The sequence below is a fragment of the Myotis lucifugus genome, unplaced genomic scaffold (assembly GCF_000147115.1).
Source record: "Myotis lucifugus unplaced genomic scaffold, Myoluc2.0 scaffold_78, whole genome shotgun sequence".
NCBI lineage: Eukaryota > Metazoa > Chordata > Mammalia > Chiroptera > Vespertilionidae > Myotis > Myotis lucifugus.
Window position 1 is genome coordinate 731,539 of NW_005871126.1, and position 24,091 is coordinate 755,629.

General features: G+C 37.1%; 1 protein-coding gene across 4 annotated transcripts in view; it reads right to left on the reverse strand.

Moving 5' to 3' along the window:
- LRMP (lymphoid restricted membrane protein) overlaps positions 1-24,091 on the reverse strand; it is a 45,356-nt gene that overhangs the window by 19,016 nt on the left and 2,249 nt on the right. For 2 of the 4 annotated variants that reach the window (XM_023755513.1, XM_023755512.1), the window contains exons 3-11: positions 14,506-14,552; positions 14,332-14,396; positions 12,221-12,291; positions 10,217-10,274; positions 8,860-8,923; positions 8,747-8,774; positions 8,356-8,496; positions 4,112-4,246; positions 660-807 (exon numbers count right to left, since the gene is read on the reverse strand). In XM_023755513.1, the coding sequence (XP_023611281.1) occupies positions 660-807; positions 4,112-4,246; positions 8,356-8,496; positions 8,747-8,774; positions 8,860-8,923; positions 10,217-10,274; positions 12,221-12,291; positions 14,332-14,396; positions 14,506-14,552 (757 nt within the window). Of the gene's footprint in view, positions 1-659; positions 808-4,111; positions 4,247-8,355; positions 8,497-8,746; positions 8,775-8,859; positions 8,924-10,216; positions 10,275-12,220; positions 12,329-14,331; positions 14,397-14,505; positions 14,553-24,091 lie in introns of those variants that run through there. The other 2 variants (XM_023755514.1, XM_023755515.1) reach the window with 2 other exon arrangements.

Genomic DNA, 24,091 nt, shown 5'->3' on the forward strand with positions numbered 1-24,091 from the left:
TTAGTCAGCTTTACTATGCTAGTTTTAGTCCTTCTCTGAGGAATACAAAACCACGGTTGATGAGAACATTCATAGTTATTCTGTCTTACTTTGTGTGGAGAAAGAACCAATTTTAACATATCCTAAGTAGGAGAACACTAGGGTCAACTTAATGGGTTGGATTATATATATTCTCTGATCTCAGCAATTTAAATTTATTCAATGAATTTAAAAAAATATGTTTTTATTGATTCTAGAAAGGGGAAGGGAGAAGGTGAGAGAGGGAGAAACACTGATGAGAGAGAAAGATCATTGATTGGCTGCTTCCTGCACACCCCTCACTGGGGATTGAGCCCACAACCCAGGCATGTGTCCTGACCAGGAATCAAACCAGCAACCTTTCGGTGCATGGGATGGTTTTCAACCCACTGAGCCACACCATTCTGGGCAGATTTAATGATTTTTTTATGTCATTATCAAAGAATCTTTGTCTCCCAGCCTGTTATCTAACTGACATCCTACTTTTGGCTATGCAGATGACAGGAATGAGTTCTTCTTTTACTATAACTTTAACCTAAGGGTCTTATATTTAAGACCTAACAAGAAGTAGTAAGAGAGAGAATGAAAGAGGTGAATGTTAGGAAATCATAACTGGCACTATTATCTTAAATTTGTATTACCTTCATCTTCCAGAGGGTTAAAAGACCTTTCATTTTGCAAAAGAACCTGTTTCAGTTCTTCTAATTCAGCGTGTTCTTTGGCATACATTCTCTTCAGGTTTTCTACGTGCTGAATCATTACTTCAACTGCTTTGCTAACCCGGCTTTCCTAGTAGAAAAAAAAGAAATACATTTATATTGAAAATATTACCCAGTTAAAAGATGGTGATTAGAAACATGCATTTATCTTTATCCCTAAATCCTACTAAAATGGTAACAAAGGTATTTCTATTTAAAAAAGGCCTGAGTCCACCAGAGCAAATAAAACAGAAGATATAATAGCAATACAAATTTGAAAGCCTGCTAGGACGACTCTTGGTAAATGACTAAGATGTGAAAAAGCTGAACCCTAAAATAAGCAGTAAGAAAAGCCTAGAAGCAGCCTAGGAAAGTGCTAAAGGATCAGGGGATAGTGGCATCTCTGGAATTAAGCTCCAAAGTGGAAATGTGCACAGAAGAGATGGCTGAAAATTCATGTAAAAAGTGATTAGACCCACAGATGCCCTCCCTTACTCAAGCCAGCCGAGCAACTACCCTCCCACCACTTTGGTGAAAAACTACAAAGATTGAATAAAGAGGGTCTGTGGCTCAGGTAGGAAGAGATAGTTGATGGTGGCTCATCATGAAATAAATGGATGTAAGCAAAAGTCTGCATACATACTGAATAATGAGATCCCTAGCCTTATTCTCCCTTCAAGCTCCCAAACTCTGGTAGCCAGGCTTATACCTCAAGGCAGGCAGCTAGAAGATCTTTCTCCAAGGAACCTAACATCCCAAGATGAAGGTCCTAAAACTGCTGACAGTAAGAGCATTCCAACGAAACACCTAGCTTGTGCGAAGCTCAGGGCCAACAAGAACCCTCCCCACTCAACATACACAGAGCTCCCAATCAGCTGTATAATGGTCCATCAGATGTTGGAGGAAAGCCGCTAGCACAAAAGAAGAACATAAAAACAGAAAAAAGCAAGCTGGAGGAAACAAACCAGAGAAAAACAAAAACTTCAAGGAAACAACCAATATCTTCAGAGTTACAAATTATTATTGCATCTATGAAATAAGAATAAGGTATTAGTTAAAAGCATTCTGAAAACAGAGAGACTGGAATTTAAAAATATGACAAAAATTTTTTTTTACAGGAGAAGATGGGGAGGGGATGATGATGGTTTAAGGAGAAAATGTGAAGTTGATATTTAGAAGAGAGGGAGGGTGAATCATGGGAGGCCCTAGGGACCCACATGAGGTTTGTGATAATGAATTTCAAGAGAGCTAGTCAGTATATAGGTGTGATGTTTTCTATCTATTCAGGTATGAACAGGTGGGGAAGTGGATTTAAAAAGCATTGTAGATTTTCTAAATGAGTAAAATAAAACAAGAAAGGGAAAAGTGTTGAGGGGTTTATGCAAGGGAGTGAATATTGTGTTTGTGGAATTTAAGCTTGGTCAGGAGAAAAGAAGCCAACAGCAAGGTGAGAATCTGTGAAAAGATGCAAGGGAACAGATTGATAGAAGAACTAAATATTCATCTTCACAGGGGGACATCAACACATATCTAAAAACTGAAAATAAATCACTGTGACAGAATATGCATGTTAGAGGTATAGATAAAACAAAACAAAAAAAAAACCTCAAAGAGTTGAAAGCTATTTCTCTTGAATGTGGAAAATTCTATCTACTAAAGAGGGGAATATGCTAATTGACCCTCATGCTGTCACAAAGATGGTGGCGCCCATAACCAATAAAGAGGAAATATGCTAATTGCCCACCCTCAAAGATGGCAGCACCCAAAGCCAATAAGGAGAAAATATGCTAATTGACTGCCCCACCCTCAAAGATGGCGGTGCCCACAGCCAATAAGGCAGGAATATGCTAATTGGCTGCCCCACCCTCAAAGATGGCAGCACCCATAGCCACAAGATGGCCAGCAGGGGAGGGCAGTTGTGGGCAATCAGGCTGGCAGGGAAGGGCAGTTAGGGGTGACCGGGCCTGCAGAAGAGGAAGGGCAGTTGCAAGGGGGAACAGGCCACCAGGGGAGGGCAGTTGGGGGGGACCAGGCCTGCAGGGGATGGCAGTTGGGGGCAACCGGGTCAGCATGGGAGGGCAGTTGGGGGCAATCGGGCCGGCAGGGGAGCAGTTAGGTGTCAATCAGGCTGGCAGGGAAGTGGTTAGGGGGTGATCAGGCTGGCAGGCAGAAGCAGTTAGGGGCAATTAGGCAGGCAGGCAGGCGAATGGTTGGGAGCCATCAGTCCCGGATTGTGAGAGGGATGTCCAAATGCCGTTTTAGGCCAGATCCCATAGGGCCTAAACTGCTGACAGTAAGAGCACTCAATAGGGGATCAGGCCTAAAACGGCAGTTGGACATCCCCAAGGGGTCCCAGATTAGAGAGGGTGCAGGCTGGGCTGAGGGACACCTCCTCCCCCATGCACAAATTTCGTGCACTGAGCCTCTAGTGGGATAATAAGCCTTTATAGAACTACTTAACTTTTTATTTTTTAAATATGTTTTGTTTTAGAGAGAGAGGAAGGGAGAGGGAGAGAGAGAAACATCGATGAGAGAGAAACATCTACATTAATCGGCTGCCTCCTGCACACATCCTGCTGGGGATCGAGCCAGCAACCCAGGCATATGCCCTGGGTAGGGAATCAAACCTGTGACCTCTTGGGGCATGGGTCGGTGCTCAACCACTGAGCCACACTGGCCAGGAAAACTACTTAACTTTTTAAATTTATGTATACATAAATTTAATAAAAATAAAATATTATTATATAGTGAGGGGATAAAAAGGAAGTAGGATATTAAAAGTGTATAACAAATGATCAAACTAAAACTCTCTCTACACTTAAATTTCTCCTTCTTAGGAAAATATATTTTAACAAATTTTTTAGGTATAGATTACAAAAATTAAAGTCTTCCCACAAAGAAAATTTGAAATTCTACTTCTCTATGAATAAGTGTGCAAAGCTGCATATCTGAGGATATTTATTATAGTAGTGTTTACAAGAGCAAAATATCAAGTATATTCTGAAATGACTAAATATAGAGGATTGGTTAAATAATTTATGATCTATTCAACCAATATCATAAAATAATGACACTTATGGATTTATACCACACAGAAAGCTATCTGTGCTATATGTTGAATGAAAAAGAAGCAGATTATAACACTGTATGAAGGCAGTGTCTACAAAACTATAACAAAATTTTTATAATGACTGTCACTGGCTAATACCATTATGAGAGATTCTATTTTACATTTTTATTCACATATGCCATTTTTAATTTTTCTGTATTAAACATATATGTCCTGTGCAATAAAGAGTTTTCTAAAATTTATTCTTATAAATATAATCTATAATTTCAGGGAAAATAATCATTTTAGTAATTTCATTATAACTACAGAAATAGTGAAAGATTACCTGATTAATGGCTCCCAACATCTCAGCCCTACTGGCCACTCGTAATGTGCACTGGCTGAGGAACGTTATACTGTTCTCCAGCTTCTTGATGATCTCCTGGGCCTGGTTGTCATCTTCACAAAGAGGTGTTAACAACTGCACAGAAAGCAAGGCATTAGGAAGCATCCAATCCCAAATCCAGCAAGCGATTCTAACACTATATTGTAAGTGCAGACAACAGTCAAATCTCAATTTTCTTGGTGGAGAATGAAAAGCACTGCTAAGACCAATAATGAAAGATACTGAAATATTAATACCTTTATTGGCTATCAAGTAGGCCTATGCAGGGGCTCACAAAGCCTTCTATATCTATTCTTGATCCCTTCTTCTCAAATTTGCCCCACCTTTATGTGTATTTATATTTTTCTTCTACAATGGAATGGGCGTAATTGGTAATATTAAGAAATATGCTTATAAATGAGTTGAATATATTACTGAGGAGTATAGTTTGAACTTTTAAGAAAAGTAATGAAAATATACTGAAATTAGGTATGGTTCTGACTACTACACTTGCTCTTCCATTGGTGACAAAGTGACTGGGCTGATTATGTGGGTATGCCTTCATTGCCATATGAATATTTCTCTCCAATCTGCGCCCTTCATGCAAAATGATGGCCTTCCCTTGGAGGATCATTCTTCTCACTGGGGTGGGGACAGAATTAAGAGAACAGCGAGTTTGGAAGCAAACAAGCTACTGCTCCCTAGCTGTGTGATCATGAGCATATTTTGAAGACTTGCCCCAATCTAAAACACCATACACTTTGTATAGCAAAAAAAGAAAAAGTTCTACCAATAAAATTATAAGGTAATATTGACTGTAAATTGCACCCTAATTATAGAAAGGTTATAGTGTCAAACTTTCTGATTTACTATTTCCTCATCTGTCAGGAAAAGACAATTCTATCTCCTTTCCAGGAATACTGTGACATGAGAGGTAATAGATGCCAGTTGTTTGCTACCAGTAGGTGTTCAATGAATGGCAGACACTTCTGAAGCAGACAGATATGTATGAGTTGCTAATCAATTGGAATAGCCATTATCAAACACACAATTTCCTTGATAGTTTAAAAAACCACTTTAATTGTAAAGGGGAGAGCAGATATTAGTTCTCAGCCAATGGAAATGGTTTAAGAAAACTGAATTGTGAAGAAATAGACTATTTGAATAAATCAATAACTAGTAAGGAGATTGAAAGCATTATCAAAAATACCCCAACAAAACAAAGTCCAGTACCAGGCTTTACTGGAGAATTCTACCAAACAACTAAAGAATTAACACCAATCCTTCTGAAATTCTTCCAAAAAATTAAAGAGGAGGGAATACTTGCAAGACAATTCTTTGTAGCCAGTATTATTACACTGATACCAAAGCCAGGCTATAAGAAAATTACAGATCAGTATCCATTATGAATACTTATATAAACATTCTCAACAAAAGATTAGCAAACTGAATTCAACAGCACATTAAAAGGGCTGTACCTATGGCCAAGTAAGATTGGTTCTTGGAATTAAGGATGGTTTCACATATACAAATCAATTGATGCAATAAACCACATTGAGATTAAAAGATAAAGCCACATCATCATCTAAATTACTGCAGAAAAATATTTGACAAGATTTAACACCCTTCATACCAGTAATAAAAACATTCAAAAAAACTAGAATAGAAGGAAACTACCTCAATATAATAGAGGGCATAGATGAAAAGCCATCAGCTAACAATATTTAATGGTGAAAGACAAAATTTTTTCTATAAGATCAGGAACAAGGCAAGATGCCTACTCTCACCACTTCTATGCAATTTAGTACTGGAAGTCTTTGCCAGAGCAATTAGGCAAGTGAAAGAAATAAAATGCCACATTGGAGAGGAAAAAGTACAATTATTTCTGTTATATAACCCCAAAGATTCCACAAAAGACTGTTAGAATAAATGAATTTAGCAAAGTCATAGGATACAAATCAACATACAAAAATGAATTGCATTTATATACACTAACAATGAACAATAAAAAATGAAATTAAGAAAACAATTTCATTTGCAATAGCACCACAGAAAATAAAATACTTAGGTATAAATCTTACCAAGGAGGTAAAGATCTGTACACTAAAAACTATAAAACACTGCTGAAAGAAACTAAAGACACATACATAAAGGGAAAGACATCCTGTGTCATAAATTGGAAGACTTCAATTCATATATATATAAAAGTCAAAAGGTATACAGTGAAAAAAAAAAAAGATGCCCATACCACCAAAATAAGTCTACAGATTTAATGCAATCTCTATTAAAACCTCAATGGAATTTTTGCAGAAATAGAAAAATTCATCCAAAATTCATATGGAATCTCAAAAGACCCCAAATAGCCAAAACAACTTAAAAAAAAGGAACAAACTTGGAGGATTCGTACTTCCTGCTTTCAAAATATTACAAAGCCACAGTAATCAAAAGTGTACTGGCATAAAGACAGACATATAGATCAATGGAACAGAATAGAGTGCCCAGAAATAAACCTACGCATATCGGGTCAAATTATCTTTGGCAGTGGTGCCAAGAATACACAATGAGGAACAGGCTTGTCTCTTCAACAAATGATGTTGGAAAAACTGAATAGCCACATGCAAAAGAGTGAATTGGAACTCTCATCTTATATCACATATAAAAATCAACTCAAAATGGATTAAAAAACCAAAACTATGTAACTCCAGAAGAAAATATAGGATAAAGCTTAATGACGTTGGATTTGGCAATGATTGCTTGGATATGACACCAAAAGCACAGGCAACAAAAGCAAAAATAGACCAATAGTAATACAGCAAACTTAAAAACTTTTGTGCATCAAAGGACAGAGTGAAAAGGCAACCAATGGAAGAGGAGAAAGTATTTGCAAATCACACATCTTACTGAAAAATTGACAAAGGACCTAAATAGACATTTTGCTCCAAAGATGATACACAAATGGCCAACAAGCATATGAAAAGATGCTCCACAAACCTAATCATTAGGGAAAGGCAAATAGAAAACCACAATGAGATACAACCTTTCACCCATTAGGATAGCTACCATGAAATTCAAATCAGAAAAGAACCTGTTGGCTAGGATGTGAAGAAACTGAAACCTTTGTGCACTGTTAGTAGGATTGTAAAATAGTGTAACCACTATGCAAAACAGTATGGTTGCTCCTCAAAAAAAACCATAAAACTAGAACTCCATATGATCCAGCAATCCCACTTCTGGGAATATTGCTAAAATAACTGAAAGCAGGGTTCTCAAAGAGATATTTGCACACCCTTGTTCATAGCAGCAATGTCCACAATAGCCAAGAGGTAGAAGCAACTCAAATATCCATCAATAAATGAATAAACAAAATGTGGTATATACACAAACAGAACATTTTATTCAGCCTTAGGAAGGAAGGAAACCCCGTCATATGGCACAACATGAATTAACTTTGAAGATAGTATGCTAAGTGCAATAAGTCAGTTACAAAAAGACAAGTACTGTATGGTTCCACTTATATGAGGTAACTAAATTAGTCAAATTCATAGAAACAGACAGGAGAATGGTGGTTACTAGGGCTGAGAAGAGAAGGAAGGGAGAGCTGAACATCTGTTCACAACAATGTAAATATAGGTAACACTACGGAACTGTACACGTAAAATGGTTAACATGGTAAATTTTTCTATGTGTCTTTTACCACAATAAAAAATAGAGAGTATGGTTTCTAAACTTTTATTTTTCTTTCCCACAATTAGCCCTCTTAGTTTCCCAACACATCTCTATATTTATTGTGACTTCCCCAAATGGAAGAATAGTAGTTGTTACACTGCTCTGTAACCTTGCAGAGGGCTCTCTGGTTTTTTAGTTAATTAGATGGAAATAGACTTTTGATTATTTTCTTTGAATATTAAAATTGATATTATCTCCTATTTCTCAGTTTTCTGTCTGATAACTTTCCTGCCTGAAATCTATTTGAAAATATAGAAAGAAGTCAGAGAACTCATACGACTAATTTAAAAGGCATTTATTGTTTATTTCTTATTCTCTCTGATTAGTGAATCTTTTTTATTTTACCCTGATTCTGAATTCTTACCTCCTCTTAATTCCCAGTGGGAGTGCGTGGTACTTGGTGTTAGTTTCAGTCAAATAAGTAAACTTATATGTAATTTTAAAAACATTGCACAGTCCCCAAATGTTGTGATTCTTACCTCCAACAGCTTCACACAGTTAGTGATTTCTTTCTTCAAATTTTCTTCTGCCAAGTCACGGGTTCTTTCTTCCAGCTTCAGTCTTTTCTCTAAGGTGAACCAGTCACACTTAAATCCCAAAGATAATCTGAGAAATTCGGCCTGTTGTCAAATTAACATGAAGGTCAAGGGAGAAAATTGGTTGTAGTCAAATATCTCAGTTTAATACTGAATTATACCGAGTCATTTCTTTCTCTTCTCAGCAACATAGTGTTGACACGCATAGACTTGACCTGCACTTTGTCATTACCAAATGTATGGGCAGCTGTGCAAAAGTGTGAAGCGACTACACGCAAGTGAGCCTGAAACACTTTTTAAACATTAAAATAAAAAACATTTACTTTAAACTCACCTCTACCTCCTTCTCATTTGCAGAAGTGCTGTAGGATAAGACAAAGAACTTATTCAAACACAATTCAACAGAAAAGCAAAAAACGTTAGCATGCTATGTGAAGAAGAGCTTACTTGTCGCTTTGTTTAAAGTTAACCAATTTCACAGTGGTTACAGGAGGAGAGGAAACGGCAGCGTCTATTAAAAGACAGTAAGATATTATTTGGTTAAAAAGGCTTATTAACAGCAACAGCTAAAGGCACATTCAATAAAATGTTATGTTCTCTCATCACTAAACAAAGGCGTTTCATTGAAATATGTCTGAGATGATAGCTAGCTAATAATGCATTTGCTGAAACATAGCATAATGTTATGCTATGCTATTCATTCGGCATGTGAATGAATAGTCTTTGACTCAAGAGACAGCTCAATTTTTTCTCTTTGCATTTGAATGTTGTTTGACTTGATCCTGTGGCTAAATGCATGCCTTCCTCTGGTGCCCTGGTTCTCTTTCATAGCAAAGTTAGAATAGCAACAGCAAGAGTAATAGTGATTATAGTACTAGTAGTAAGAATAATAATAGTGTAATAATAATAATAACAATACTGATACTGATAACAATAACACCAACAATACACATGGTCTCAACCATTCAATCACAGGTTTACTACCTGCCAGTCCCACGCAAAGCTCGTTATATGTACTAGTGACACTCTTAACGACAACTTCACAAAGAGGAAAAGTATCAACTTCATCAGACCATTTACAAAATAAGGATGATATTATTGTTCTATAGTAGCTAACTTTTATGGAAACTTCTCTGCCTAACACTTTCCTAAGTGCTTCAAACATAATTTATTCAAGCCTCACAGTAAAACGTCTGTGATAGATACTGTTGTTATCTCCAGTTCACAGACTAGGAAACCGAATCACAGTTTACCTACCACACATAGGTATTTGGGAGACCTAAATAAAACTATGTACATAATTTAGCACTTAGAATGCTCTCCATAAAGGGTAACATCTTTTTACTCATCTTTTCCATTTTGCAGATGAGAAAATTAAGACTCAAATTACATAACTTCCCAAAGTCAAAGCTAGTCAGAGACTGACCCAGCATAGAGTCTGCGTGACCCCAAAGCCTGAATTCTGCCCACTACTCCCTCCTATTAAAGGTGAAATGGGGAGGGAAGCTTAGAGCACTTGTTCTTTAAATACTGACTCATGGACTTGGAGAATTTACTCCCAACATTGGCATGGTTCTTAGTTCACAACAGGGCAGTAGTCCTCTGGGGTCTAACAATCAGTGGCAACATTAATGTGACTTTTTGAAAACAATACAAATGGAATCAAGAATCAGTTCTACTGGCTAATTTTATCTAGTGATGCGCAATTTGTAGATGCCACGTCTGTACTCAGAAAGACTTCACCCATAAAAATGCCAGCAGGGAAAAAAAGCTCACATGGGGGTTCAGAGAGAACATTCCTTACCTCCTGCGACACATTCTTTTCTAGGCTCATTTATTGTTTTGGTTTCCTCTTTGGCTTCCTAAAATCATAAAGAGATTTTATTGTTGTACATCAAGTGGATATCCTTTATAACCAACTTCCTGTCCTCCCCTAACCCTACCTGGTCAAAACACTAAAAACAAACAACAAACTGTCCTAGGGTTAAAGAAGAAACAGGACTGGCTCCAGGGGGGTTTCCAATCTAGTTGCAGCATGAAGGACAGAAATATATGAAAAGCTGCAAACAGGATACAAGTTACCACCAAGCAAACTGGGATGAATGGCTAAATAAACGGGATCTAGATAAGTAGGAGCATGGCAGAGGAGGAAGAGAGACGCCATGGCCGGAGTAGCATGGAGAGTCTCTGCTGACATGGAACATGCGGAAGCCTGATGGAGAGGTAGGATCGGATGGATGAAGAGGGAAAGGGGGTGGGGTGTTCTAGGACTATCGCATGCCATGGGTTATTGGAGAAACTGCGGCAAAAATAACGGCCAAGATGGTGCTGTTCGGCTTTTACTCCATATGAAATTACTTGAAGGTCACTGATCACCTGTCTTACAAATGTATCTATACAACAAGAATCTCCATAATAAGAGGGTTATATTGCACAGCCTGGGCAATCTGATGGGAAAGCTGTAGGTATACAATCATTTTATGATAATAATTACTCAACATTCTTAGAAATTTCCCATAAAAATGAGTCAAAGTCAAATTTCCTTGGTAGAGCCACTGATGACCATATCATGTAATTTGAAGGCAGTTGAAACTAAGACCGATAAAATGTAACAATCGCAACACTACAGGGAAAGCACTGGATCGTTCTTGTCAACATTTAAATATTCTTAAGTTTTTGAATCCTCATTCAACCCCATGACCTCTTCCAGCTATGACATTTTCTCCCTCTCCTGTCCTTCATGGCCATGCTCTGGGAGGAGTTGTCCATAGTTGAGTTTCCAGTTCTTTGTGTCCCATTAGTCAACAACGAACTACTCTGCTCCTATACCCAACACACCAAGAAAACTGCTCTCTCTCAGTTATCAGTGAACTCCCTACTGCCAAATCCAAAGGATATTCTCAGTCTTTGTCTTACTTGACTTCACTGTGGCATCTAAGACAATCCATTACCCTCTCTTTTTTGAAGATGTCTCTTCCCTTGGTTCTGCTCTCCCAACATCTGCCCATCACTACAACACCTTCTCCTCAGGCTCCTCTGCATTGCCTTCTCATATTAGAAAATGGAATCATTGAGAGTTAATTATCCTCAGTGCTCTCTTTCTGACTGCCAAATCCTTGGGAAATCTTATCCACAAACTTGGTTCTTTGCTGATAACTCACAAATGTGTATCTGCTTCTAAAAGTCCCATTGGCAAGTTTAAGAAAATGGGTTTATACTAGTAGTCACATATGAAATCTCCTTACAAACTATTGATGTCTCACATCGGCCTGAAACTTTATTTCCAACTGATCTTATTTTACCCCACAAATTCTCCTCTTCTTACTCCCTCCCTCCTCTCATGTTCTTGTGTTCATACCTCATCCATGACATCTCTTTTGGCCTCTCACCCCAAGCATTTTCCTTTCACATCACTCAGCACACTCCAATTATGGAGTAACTGTATGCTTCTTCCCCTAATTAGAACATATCTTTAAGATAGATATCAGTGTTTTATTCAAACTTGTTTATTAGTGCCTTCACTTATTTAAAAGTCCTCTACTGATTGACACTGGGCTTATTTTCAGTAGACCTTTGAAGAATAAATGAGTGAATTAAAGACTCTGCTGTGTGAGCTGGGACAAATCACAGGGATGCTTTGGCCTCAACTTTCTTAGAAAATATTTGTATAATTACATTCTTCTAACATGATATTTTGAAAGGAGAAAATGAGATAGTGCCTTTAAGAGTATTTTGCAAACTTAAAGGAACAGTTCCACCATTGTAATATATCATTACTTTTATTGTTAACTCATGTATATTTCCTTACCAGATTTAACATGGTTTTGTTCTCATTCACAGAGCTTTGGAGTGCACTATTCTCATGAGCTGGACTTGCGTCTACGAGAAAAAGAAAACACACTAAACAGTTGGGGAGCTGTATCAAAAAAAGAGGAAGAAATAGTGAGGGTGGCAATATGAGCAGACTAGTGAGTAGCACAAGCCTTAACATGTGAGATAAATTCATACTGCATAACTTTAAAGGTGCCCATTGATTCAGAATCAAGGCTAGAGAAGCTGAGGTTCCCAGGGAAGCTAGCCATATAATTAGTAGAAATTAACATCTGTATAAATGGCCTTCAAATACTCCAGATTTTAATATATTTTTAAAGGCTGCTGCTGCTTTGTTAAAAAAACAAACACATTACTAGTATAATTATAGAAACTGGATGAAGGAAGGATGGGCAATTAGTAGCTTAGTAGCTTTTTTATAGCCTGACAAACAGGTTTTTTAAAATTACATACCTAAGGCTGATAACAAAAGATAGCCTTCTAAAATATGTATCTTTCTAAATAAAATGTCATCAAACTAAGAAGAGAAGGTGGCTTTTAAATTATGCCATTTCTTTGTGTAATTTCCCCTTATTTTCATGTACTTTATTTGCATTGTAATGTACTTAATAATGATTTTCCTCTTCACAGGATCCATTGTACTGAATTTAGCTCAGTGTAGGCACAAAAGTTAACAGCTACAGGTAGGTTTTGTTCCTTTCTGTTTAAGAAAAAAAATAGTTGAAGACTGTGTTATATTTTCAAATTTTTATGGAAATAAGAACAAAATGGCAAACACTTCTTCAGAGGTATAAATTTTTTCCCTATGGAAATTTTATTTTCATTTTTCTTTAAGTTTTAAGACAGATAATAGATTCATATGGTCCATACATTTAAAAATTTAAAATGTTTCACAGTGAAAATTTGTCCTCCCATCCATGCCATACAGAAACCCACTTTCTGTTGTCTTGTCTACCCTTCCAAAGATATTTTATACATAAAAAAACTTTTTTGTCTTTATTTTAATAAATTTTTACATGTCATACATAATTATTGGTGTGTATGGTTTTCTTTTTCAAGAAATAATAGTTCTTTCCTAACCTTCCAAGAAAACAGGTTCCTTATATATGTTTTATGAATCCATATAAGTATTTCATTACATGGATATGTCAAAATATATTAACTAACATTCTATTTTACTGATAGTTAACTTGTTTTTAATATTTGGTTATTACAGATAATACAGAAAATAAATTCATACATATGTCATATTGTATGTGTGTACTTAGATCTATAGAATAAATTCCCTGAAATCAAATTGTTTTATCACAAGATATGCACACTTAACATTTTGGTACATATTGGCAAATTCCCCTCCATATTATTTACAATATGTGGTGTCTCACTGGGAATGGTTGACAATAACTACTTTGTTTTCAGAGTCAACTGGCAGAAAGGATCTAACATGTCATCTAGTTAGTTCTTTTGCCTCCTGAATGGGACCATCACTAATTGGTCTATCTTGTAACCTAATAGATTCTAACTAGGATTCTGGAATTTCCTTTGGCTCAGATTCTACATCCGAGCCAAAGTCGAGACCCAGCTGTGGCTAATGAATCTTTGCCATAAAGAAAATTTTATTGAATATATTGTAATTTTGGTTTTATATACAGAATTGGAAAAAAAGGTTGGTAACATTACCATATGTAAAGGCAATAGTCATCTCTTGGACTTAATTTCTCTAAACTAAGTTTCCAAATTCTTTTTAAAAAATAATGCTACTGAGAATAGTTACTCTACTCGCTTATAGGTCTGCTTAGTGTTTCAGATTGGAAACCATACTTGATCCCTTTAAGAGCTTACCTTTGACTTTTATCATAGCAGAATCTGATCTTCTATCCTTCTTTTTCTCACAGAGTGATTTACAAGCAAAGTAACCAGAAGCCTTATTCAAAGTTTCTGACAGGAAGAAACTATGAGCACGAATATTATGCAAAAGTATTTGCCTATGTTCTTTTCATTTGCACACACGTCAGCAGGGCACAGGACCTCAAGCTCACAGTTATAATACTAACACTCTATGTTGATATCTTTTCCGAGTCCACTCACCACTTGAAGTTACAGTACTCTCAGTGGATGACGTGTGTCCAGGAGATGATAGTGTGGAATAGTCTCTGCCAAAAGAGTGGAAGAAATGTTTTGAGGTGTCAGGCCCAAAGAAATCTCTCAAAAATTAATTGAATATGCACACAAATTCACACACATACAACAGACAAGGCAAACCTGGACTGTGGCAGGCTCTCAGAAGTCAAGCGTTCAATAGCATTCTCCTCAAGGGGAAAAAAAGGGAAAAGGAGAAATAAGTCCAACAATTTGACATTTTCCACTCCAGAAAGGTGGTTTTAAGCAAACATTTTCATATAATTTTAAATGAACCCATATTGACTTAGCTCTTTTGGAGAGGATATGGAGATGGGATTACACAGGGCAGATGGATAGGCCTACTTCCTCAACGCTGTACTTTGCAAAAAAAAAATCCAACTTGAAGTATACTTCCAAGTCTAATATTTAAATAAAACCTGACAAATTCTTGGGCAAAACAAATTCTAAACATAAAGGGCAGGTCGAGTTTGTTTCATGGACTTAAGTCAAGTTTTCTTTAAACAGAACATTCTATGTGGACATAAAACATTTCTACTTATGGAGATATTACTCAACCTAAAACTTTTGACCTGGTGGTTTTAAAATGGTTCTCAATTTTCTAGCTTGACAGGTCAGACACTTTAAACTTAATCAAATTCTCAAAGATCTAAAGGATTCCCTCTAAGGCAGCACCTATTATTAGGTGCTCAAATGGGCTTAACAAGTCCCAGCCTGCTGGGCCAAATGTTTGAAAATCTCTTTTGAACTTAGTCTCTATCAGGAGTTCCTAATTTGGGGGGAACTTTGGGACATTAGGGTTGATGAGTTCCCTTATTCTCTTTCAAACAATACAGTAGAACATAGGTTTCTCTGTAATAATAAGATTTTCTAATAAGCATATTTTCATTATTATTTTATCTATTTAGGAAAATAAATTAAAATTTAATAAAACTGAAATTATTTGGACCTATCAAAAATCTGCACATGTCCAGCCAGCATGGCTCAGTGGTTGAGTGTCGACCTATGAACTGGGAGGTCACAGTTCGATTCCTGGTTGGGGCATATGCCCGGGTTGCAGGCTTGGCCCCCAGTGGGTGGTGTGCAAGAGGCAGCTGATCAATGATTCTCTCTCATCATTGATGTTTCTATCGCTCTCTCCCTCTCCCTCTGAAATCAACTAAAAAATATTTTTTTAAAAAGCTGTCTTAAAAAAAACTCTGCACAGACAATGAAAAAATGGACACATTTAAAGTATTCCATAATCAAACGTAAAATATATTAACTGCCATAACCAACAACAGGTTTCAGTGGTGGGATGCTGGGTATCATACACAGTAGTTAGAATCCATCCAAGATAAACCTGACCATAGCCACAGAAGAAGTGAAGGTCTACAAGAGTTTGCTGAATATGTTACCCAGTACAATACCAGCAGCTTACATCTGTTGAGCCCATTAAAATTTACAAAAGCCCTTTTATGTATCATCTCATTTAATTTCCCAACAATCTGATGCAGTGGGTTTTAACAAGAAAAGATTTACTTATTTCAGGTAAGGAAAGTAAAGCCAATGAATAAACGAATTTCCCAGGAATATTCAGAATGGTGGTGTCAGCCTGTAAACCCAGATCAAAATAAATATAGTGTCCTCTCCCCTGTAAACAAAACTGTTTCTGAGCCCTAGCTGGTTTGGCTCAGTGGATAAAGTGTTGGCCTGCAGACTGAAGAGTACTAGGTTCGATTCTGGTCAAGGGCACATACCTTGGTTGCAAGCTCTATCCCTGGCCCTGGTCGGGACAGATGTGGGAGGCAACCAATTGATGTGTCTCTCTCACATCAATGTTTCTCTCTGTCTCTCCCCCCTCCCTTCCACTCTAAGAAATCAATGGAAAAATATCCTTGGGTGAAGATAAATAACAACAACAACAACAAACACACACACGCACAAAACCCACAAAAACTTTTTCTGAGATACCCTAACCCAGGCTATTGGGGAGGCAAAGACTTCCAATAAAATTTTTAAATGTTCACCTCAAATGTTTAGATAACTTCACAAACTGCAAAGCTAGAATTTATATCTAATTCTCCTACGTATCAATACTGAGGAGTCATCTCCCTTTTATTTCAGTTCTTCTCTGCTTTAAATATCTTTGGGTCAGATTATATGGGTCAGACTGAAGCCCCTCAAGACATCAGTTTAATTTAATTCAACAACGATCATCAAAGGCCCACTTTGTACTAGGAACAGTAACACACAAAAACACAGTTCTTGTCCCAAGAGAGCTCGTAGGCCAGTCAGGAAGACAAATATAGAAAACAAACACTTCATATATTACAGGCAGCATTCCACAGAGGAAAGTAATATGCACAGAACAGGACAGAGTGGGATAATATTTTTAATTAAATTTTGTAGAGAAATTGTACCTTATACTCTGGGTAGTTAAATAATGATGGCCTTATCCTTAAAAAATATTTTAATAACTTGTATTAGTAATTACTGTATGCTTATTTAACTATATTCCAATATATATAAGAAATAAAGCTATAAAGATAAAAAATAAATATCTTTCAGTTTCATTGAGTATCGTACTTCATAAAAGTCAGCAAAGAATGATTCCTTAATAATAATAAAAATCAGGCCCTTTTCACACTCTATAACATATAAAAATTTGTTATGTGTAGTTTGAAATAACACTTATTATTGGGCTATAATTAATAATGTTTGTTACATGGAATAATTATATTGCACTAACTAAAAGTTAATTTAGTCAGAAAAAGACGTCTTGTACCTGTCAGGGTCATGGGTACTTGCGTTTGAATTTAAGAAGTATAAAGAGAATGTAGTTATTTCCTATTTAATTAAACTAGTTTCCAATATGGAAAGGAACCCACCATTTTGCACACACTTTGATTTTTTAAAAAGTCAAATTATTTAGTGCCAAGATAATGAATACAGCAAAAATACAGTTTGTCTCCATCATATTATAAATCTTTCATTTGTCAGAACCTCTGCATAAGCCTCTCGTTTGTTCTAAACCTCATATATGAAACATTTTAATGAGAAGCCTTTTGCTAAACATAAAATATATATTAATTAAATAAATAATAATTATGAGATTTTGGAGAAATGTCATATAGTTGGTAGTCATACATTACTGCATTGTTTTGGAACAGTTGTAAGTTAAGCAATTGGATATTGCTCCAATTTATTAATCTGTATAAATCTCACTGATCAGAAACACACCAATATACAACATATCTCAAACCTAGATTTTCATAAATTTGGTCTACCAAGATTTTTTCTTTTCTTACAAGAATAACCAGACAAAAGAAACATTTTTTTTCAAGTTCAGAGTTCGTCGGCTTGCGGACTGAAAGGTCCCAGGTTCGATTCCGGTCAAGGGCATGTACCTGGGTTGCGGGCACATCCCCAGTAGGAGATGTGCAGGAGGCAGCTGGTCGATGTTTCTCTCTCATCGATGTTTCTAGCTCTCTATCTCTCTCCCTTCCTCTCTGTGAAAAATCAATAAAATATATTAAAAAAAAAAAAAAAGAATAACCAGACAAAAGAAACATTTTTTTTCAAGTTCAGAGTTATCATTAATGAAAGTTGGAGATAGAGCCCCTCAGGGAGTTGGGGTGGGAGATAACTCAGCAAAAACTTTTCCCAATTGTGCTCTTTTCTTCCAGCTTCAAAAGTCACCCCTATTCCAACCAGCACCCTGGACCTCTAGGAGAATCTAACCCACACACAACAACTGTGAGACCTGGGCAGATTGTCAACACGGTAATCTAATGGATATGTTTAAACCAAGGAAAAGAAATTGACTAAAAGCAAGAAAAAGAAAGTTCAGATGAGAGACTTACTTACATAGGAGACTGGCTCAAGTCAATGAGTCCAAAACATGCTGAGAGCATACACCAGGAAGGACGGTCTTCCTGTCCCAGCCATTCAAATACTAACCTGCATAACATTTACATGCAAATCCATGGTTCAGCCCATTTGCCTTTGACAGTAAGAGTCTAATGTAGGGTGGGGTAGCCAGGTACTCATGGAACAAAGTGAGATAGATTCTCCCAGGAGCTGGGTTAGCAAATGCAGGACACACACACACACACACACACACACACACACAGCAGTATGATGTCAATATTTAGATAGAAAAATATGAAGAACAATAAGAAATAACCTTTAAACTATTAGTAAGGGCAACAAATAGACCTAGATGACCCCCCACCCCCAAACCAGGTTATTTTATTTTTGCTCTTCTAGATGCTGTTCCTTTATCTATAGATTTTCTGATCAGAAACCCGTCCACTAATTTATGTTACCAATTTTTACTATTAGATCTATTTTAAACACTTGATGCTATTCAAATAAAGTAATATGACTTGCTGAGAAAAACAAAAATTGAACAAAAGGCACTTAGATGGACTTATTTCATTCTAACTTAAAAAAAAATAACTACTTTGACTTGATTCAGTGTTAGTTTCATATTCTAAAAAAAGAAAGAATGTACAATGAGTGTCAAGAGATCGCAACTGCTGTAACCTAAACAAAACTAAATTGCCTCACAGGTGGTTGGTTTCTTGTTTTGTTTTGTTTTTCCAATTTCTAACTAAAAGGACACCACACCCTCTGATCTCCAGGACACACCCGCCACTGTGAGGTTCCTTTATAATACAGTTATCAATCAACTTCTACATGTCCCTATTTTGCAACTGGCAGTGTTATTTACTCTCCAAGGTTATTAACGCTGCACCCATACACAGCTTGAGAGAACAGGATGGACAATAGCCAGAAAATCTTCTGAGATATTTTAAAATGGATTCTGCCCTTTGCCTCACAAACCACCTCCTCCTAGTGATAGTGCATCTTAAACAAAAACATGTTATAGCATGGAGACCTCAAAGCGAAGCAAAGCACACTATTTGGTGTATGTGATTTTTTAACAGCCAAAGGAAAAACAAAAATTCATCTTTCTATCCCCTGACCTGTGACAAGATATCCTCTGAACTCCACACCACTGATAATTCTGCTTCTGGGTGACAGTTTCAGCTAATTTCTAAGTGTTTACTATGAATCATGCAGTACATTTGTTAGAGTGTCTTGGTGCAGTCAGATCTGAGATTGGAGTAGGTACAGGGGAGAATTAGGTTACTGCTCATAGAAATTTTCATGAAACTTCTTAGTTCTTGAAGTGTTTGCAGACGCACACAGGTACCTAATCACAAGTCCAGCTTTGCAAAGTTCTAGGAACCCTTTGGCTGCAATTCAGACTTACTGGTAGGAACAATAAAGAAGGAAAGGAAGATAGGCTATAAGGAGAGACAACTGGGCCCCAGAAAGAAATTGCCGAGAGTTGAGGCAGAATTGAAGTGGACACTATGTACAGCTGGGTCTAGCTACTGAGGGAGCAACAATACTTGATTCAGTGGGAGGCTGGGCTCCGACCACTGTTTCTACCAGCCCTACTGGATGATTGACATGCCTTGAAAAGTAGAGGATAATTTTTAAAAATGCATCTCAAGAGGTCTACTCAACTAACACTATGGTAAGACCCTGCTCTCCAAGTGCTGAGACCATCTCTCTACTGACCAAGGAGAGATCACCAAAGGCCCCAAAAGAGAGTTTCAAGGAGGTGAGCAGTGGAGTAGGCAGGGCCTGTGGACAGAGTGCACGACGAGCAAAAAAACTGTAGAGATGTGGGTGGTGACACCAACTGCCTTCCGTGCCCATCTCTCAGGAGGTGAAGTATCCCTCCCTAGGACGAGGCCTTTAGGACATTGGGATATACCCCTAGACATTCTTGAAAATGTTAAAAAAAAAAGGCTTCCTATCCATCAGCAAGGGGAGAAATTGCATCGAGATTTGTCTTTCTTCTAAATAAGAACTACTTGGTATGTTTCCATGGACTAATTAAACCAGAACTTAATCATTGCAGATATGTATATGTGTATGTATATACATAATTTTTGTATCTGTGTACATGTCTATTTGAATCCTCAAAAGAACCCTGCAAAGTAATACCTCTGTTTCACAGGGGGTTCAACCAAACTGAGAGAGGTTCCCTTTTCCAAGTTCACACAGCTAAAAAGCAACAGAGCCAGTCTTAAATCCAGACCTGCTCAATCCCAAAGCTTTTGCTAAGTGGCTAAAGATTTTAAGTCCTTATTTGGAAAAATTTCAAACAAATACAAAAGTAGAATGATTAACCTTTGTGTTCAATTATTTAGATTTAACAATATTCGACCTATGCCCAACATTGTTCCACCCATATTGTTACCCACTAAACTCACCTCTACATTGTTTTGAAGCTAATCCCAGATATCACAGACATTACTTCCATAAATATTTCAGTCTGAATCTCTAAAAGAGAAGGACTGGAAATAATTGACTACCTTCTTTCCTCTTTACACTAAAGTATCCCAAATAAATAAATTTCCCTGGGTCAATAAAGTACCTTTATCTTCCCCAAGAATGCCCCAAATTGGGCCCAAAATTATGGGTTGTTCTTTTTGAGATATTAATCTCGTGAGAGTCCTTTTCTGACCAAAGATCCTCTTATGAATACTGATGTTCACCTTTTTTAAAAAAGTATGTTTTTATTGATTTTTAGAGAGAGAGGAAGGGAGAGGGATAGAGAGAGATAAACATCAATGAGAGAGAAACATCACCAATCGGCTGCCTCCTGCACACCCGCTACTGGGGATCGAGCCTGCAACCTGTGCATGAGCCTTGACCAGGAATTGAACCAGTGATCTCTTGGTTCCTGAGTTGACACTCAACCGCTGAGACACACTGGCTGGGCAATGGAAAGTTGTGTGTTTTTTAATTGATTCTAGAGGAAGGGAGAGGGAGAGAGACACATCAATGTGAGAGAGATGATGTTCACTTTTATCTTACACTGTGCTTTCCGAATAAGAGGCTAAAATATAGCTTCCTCTATGAATGTGGGAGAGGAACAAAAAATAAACCTCAAGTCCTAGCCAGTTTGACTCAGTGGATAGAGTGTTGACCCATGGACTGAAGGGTCTCGGGTTGGAATCCAATCAAGTACACGTACCTCAGCTGCAGGCTCGATTCCCAGCCCAGTCAGGGTGCATGCAGGAGGCAACCAATCGATGTGTCTTTCTCACATCAATGTTTCTCTCTATCTTTTCCCCTCCCTGTCACTCTCTCTAAAAATCAATGGAAAAATATCCTTGGGAGAGGATTATAAAAAAAATATAAAATAAAACAAAATAAACCTCAAGTTCTCAGGAACACCAGTCTAAAAACATGAGTCAGAAAGCAATAGTGTTCACTCACAATATCTTAAATAGACCATGAAGGAAGTACAAAAATAAATAAGTAAATGGGCATTCAATAATTATTAATGGGAAAGCCACTGTTCACCAAATTCATGTAGGAAGCTAGATGCACATTGGTCAATGGCCAAACAAGGGCACTCTCCACCAAGGTAATCTACTACAGAAATAAATAGAAGAAAACAAAGAATTATAAGGGAACCAGAATATAGGTGACAATAGGGGAGAACAAAGAGAGACTGGGGTCTAAAAGAACTTATATTTTCCTGAGTGGGATAGTTGAGAAATGAAGACACCAAGGCCTGAAAGACATGACCTTTTCATAGTTACACAGAAAAAGAACCAGGGAAAAACCTGGTCTCTTGACTTCTGATGCATTATGATGTCTACCTCAAGGAAAACTAGGGATGCTTACTATGGAAATTTTTTGCTTCCACAAGACAGGTTTTGTGGCAGTGTTGGTTTCTGAAATGGGCCTGACAGTCGAATATAATGTGAGAAATGGAGACGTGTAAATGGTTCCGGTAAACAGCATAAACAGGTTTGTGTGATATATTCTGACAAGACACACTACCTGGCTTGCCTGACATGTAGGGACAAACATAGGCAGTGATGAGGAAAGGATGGAAAGTTAGGTTGTGACCAGATAAGACAGGGGCTCAAATGCCAGGTCATGTTGTTTGTTATGGAGGCTCTCAAGAATAACAAAACTTCTATGGTTTGAAGGCAAAGAGTGAAGAAAACACCATGATTTATGGGTCACTGGGATGAACACAGATTATGATTTTATATATTTCATCTCATATTTAATTCTAATTCCTTGTACTTATTATTAATGAGAATGCTTAGGAAAGCATTTTCTAAGGAGGGCTTTCCACTTGTTTGAGAAATGGGCGTTGGGGCACGGTGGGGTGAGAGGCAGGGATTTACTCAAGGGACAGGCATGAGGAAGTGAATTGTGCAGCAAACAGGCTGTGCAGATTTCAGTGGATCAGAAACCTGGAAATGGAATGGTGAGAATTGGTGGTAACAGCTACAACATGCAGCCGACAGCCTCATTCCTGGAGAAGAAATGTCACAGAAGACAACAGGTAAACCTTCAGGGACCTCCCTCCTCCCATCCCCTACAGCATTTGAAATGAGTTTCTATTGTGATCTCTGTTAGCTTCTATTTTTTAATAGATATCAATACCATAGACAAAACAATCCAGACACATATTCTAATGAGAGTGGATTGGGAGGTCCTTTAGATACATAAGCCAGAACACTTCTTAGCCAAAAAACTACTTCCAAGTTATGATTGAAACGCCCAAACTCAATGTTCTAAGAGGGGCAGTGAGAACAGCTTATCCTGTGAAGCTAGACAAATTTGAATTTGAATCCCATGTTTTCTGCTTACTAGTTGAGTAATTTTGGGCAAGTTATTTAACCTCTCTGAACATCACTGTGTCATCTGTAAAAGTAGAGAATACCTACGATCAAGGTTGCAGAGAGGATTAATAACATGATGTGGAAATGCTTTCCTACAAAGTACCTAGTATATAACTGATGTTTGTTTCTTCCTTCTTGGTGAAATCAGTGCCAGATAAAAAGGAAATTACTAATAAACAAACATCCTGTAAGCTTCCCAAATATCCTATATGCTTCCAAGTTCAACTTCCTTTATTAAAACTTTACAACTGTTAATAGAAAAAGATTCATTTCCTTTTTCTTAGCTACTCAGTAGGATGGGTACTAAGGAACACAAAGTGTCAGGCGCAGACACTTAAAAAGAAGAATGAGAACAACTTGTATAACACAATAGTAAAAAGAAAAATAACCCCTTTTTTACAATGAGCAAAATATCTGGGTAGGCATATTTCTAAAGAAGACATACAAATGGTCAACAAGTATATAAAAAGATGATCAATAGCATTTGTCATTCGAGAAATGCATATCAAAACCACAATGAGGGATCACTTTACACCCACTAAGATAGCTATAATCAGAAAAGATAGACAAGTGTTGACAAGGATGTGGGGAAAATGAGAATACTCATACACTGCTGTTGGAAATGTAAAATGATGTAGCTACTTTGGAAATCTGTTTCATAATTCCTCAAAATGTTAAACAGAGTTACCATATGATGCAGCAATTCCACTCCTAGATATATACCCTAAAAGAACTGAGAGCATATGTTTACACAAAAACTTATACACTAATGTTCACAGTAGCATTATTCACAATAGCCAAAAAGTAGAAACAACCCAAATGCCTACCAACTGGTTAATAGGTAAATAAAAGTGGTATATCCATACAGTGAAATATTATTCAGTTAAAGAAAAAGAATAAAATATTTATAAGATAGATGAACCTTGAAACATTATGCTAAGTGAAAGAAGCCAGGCACAACAGGTCACATTGTATTTATATAAGACTAG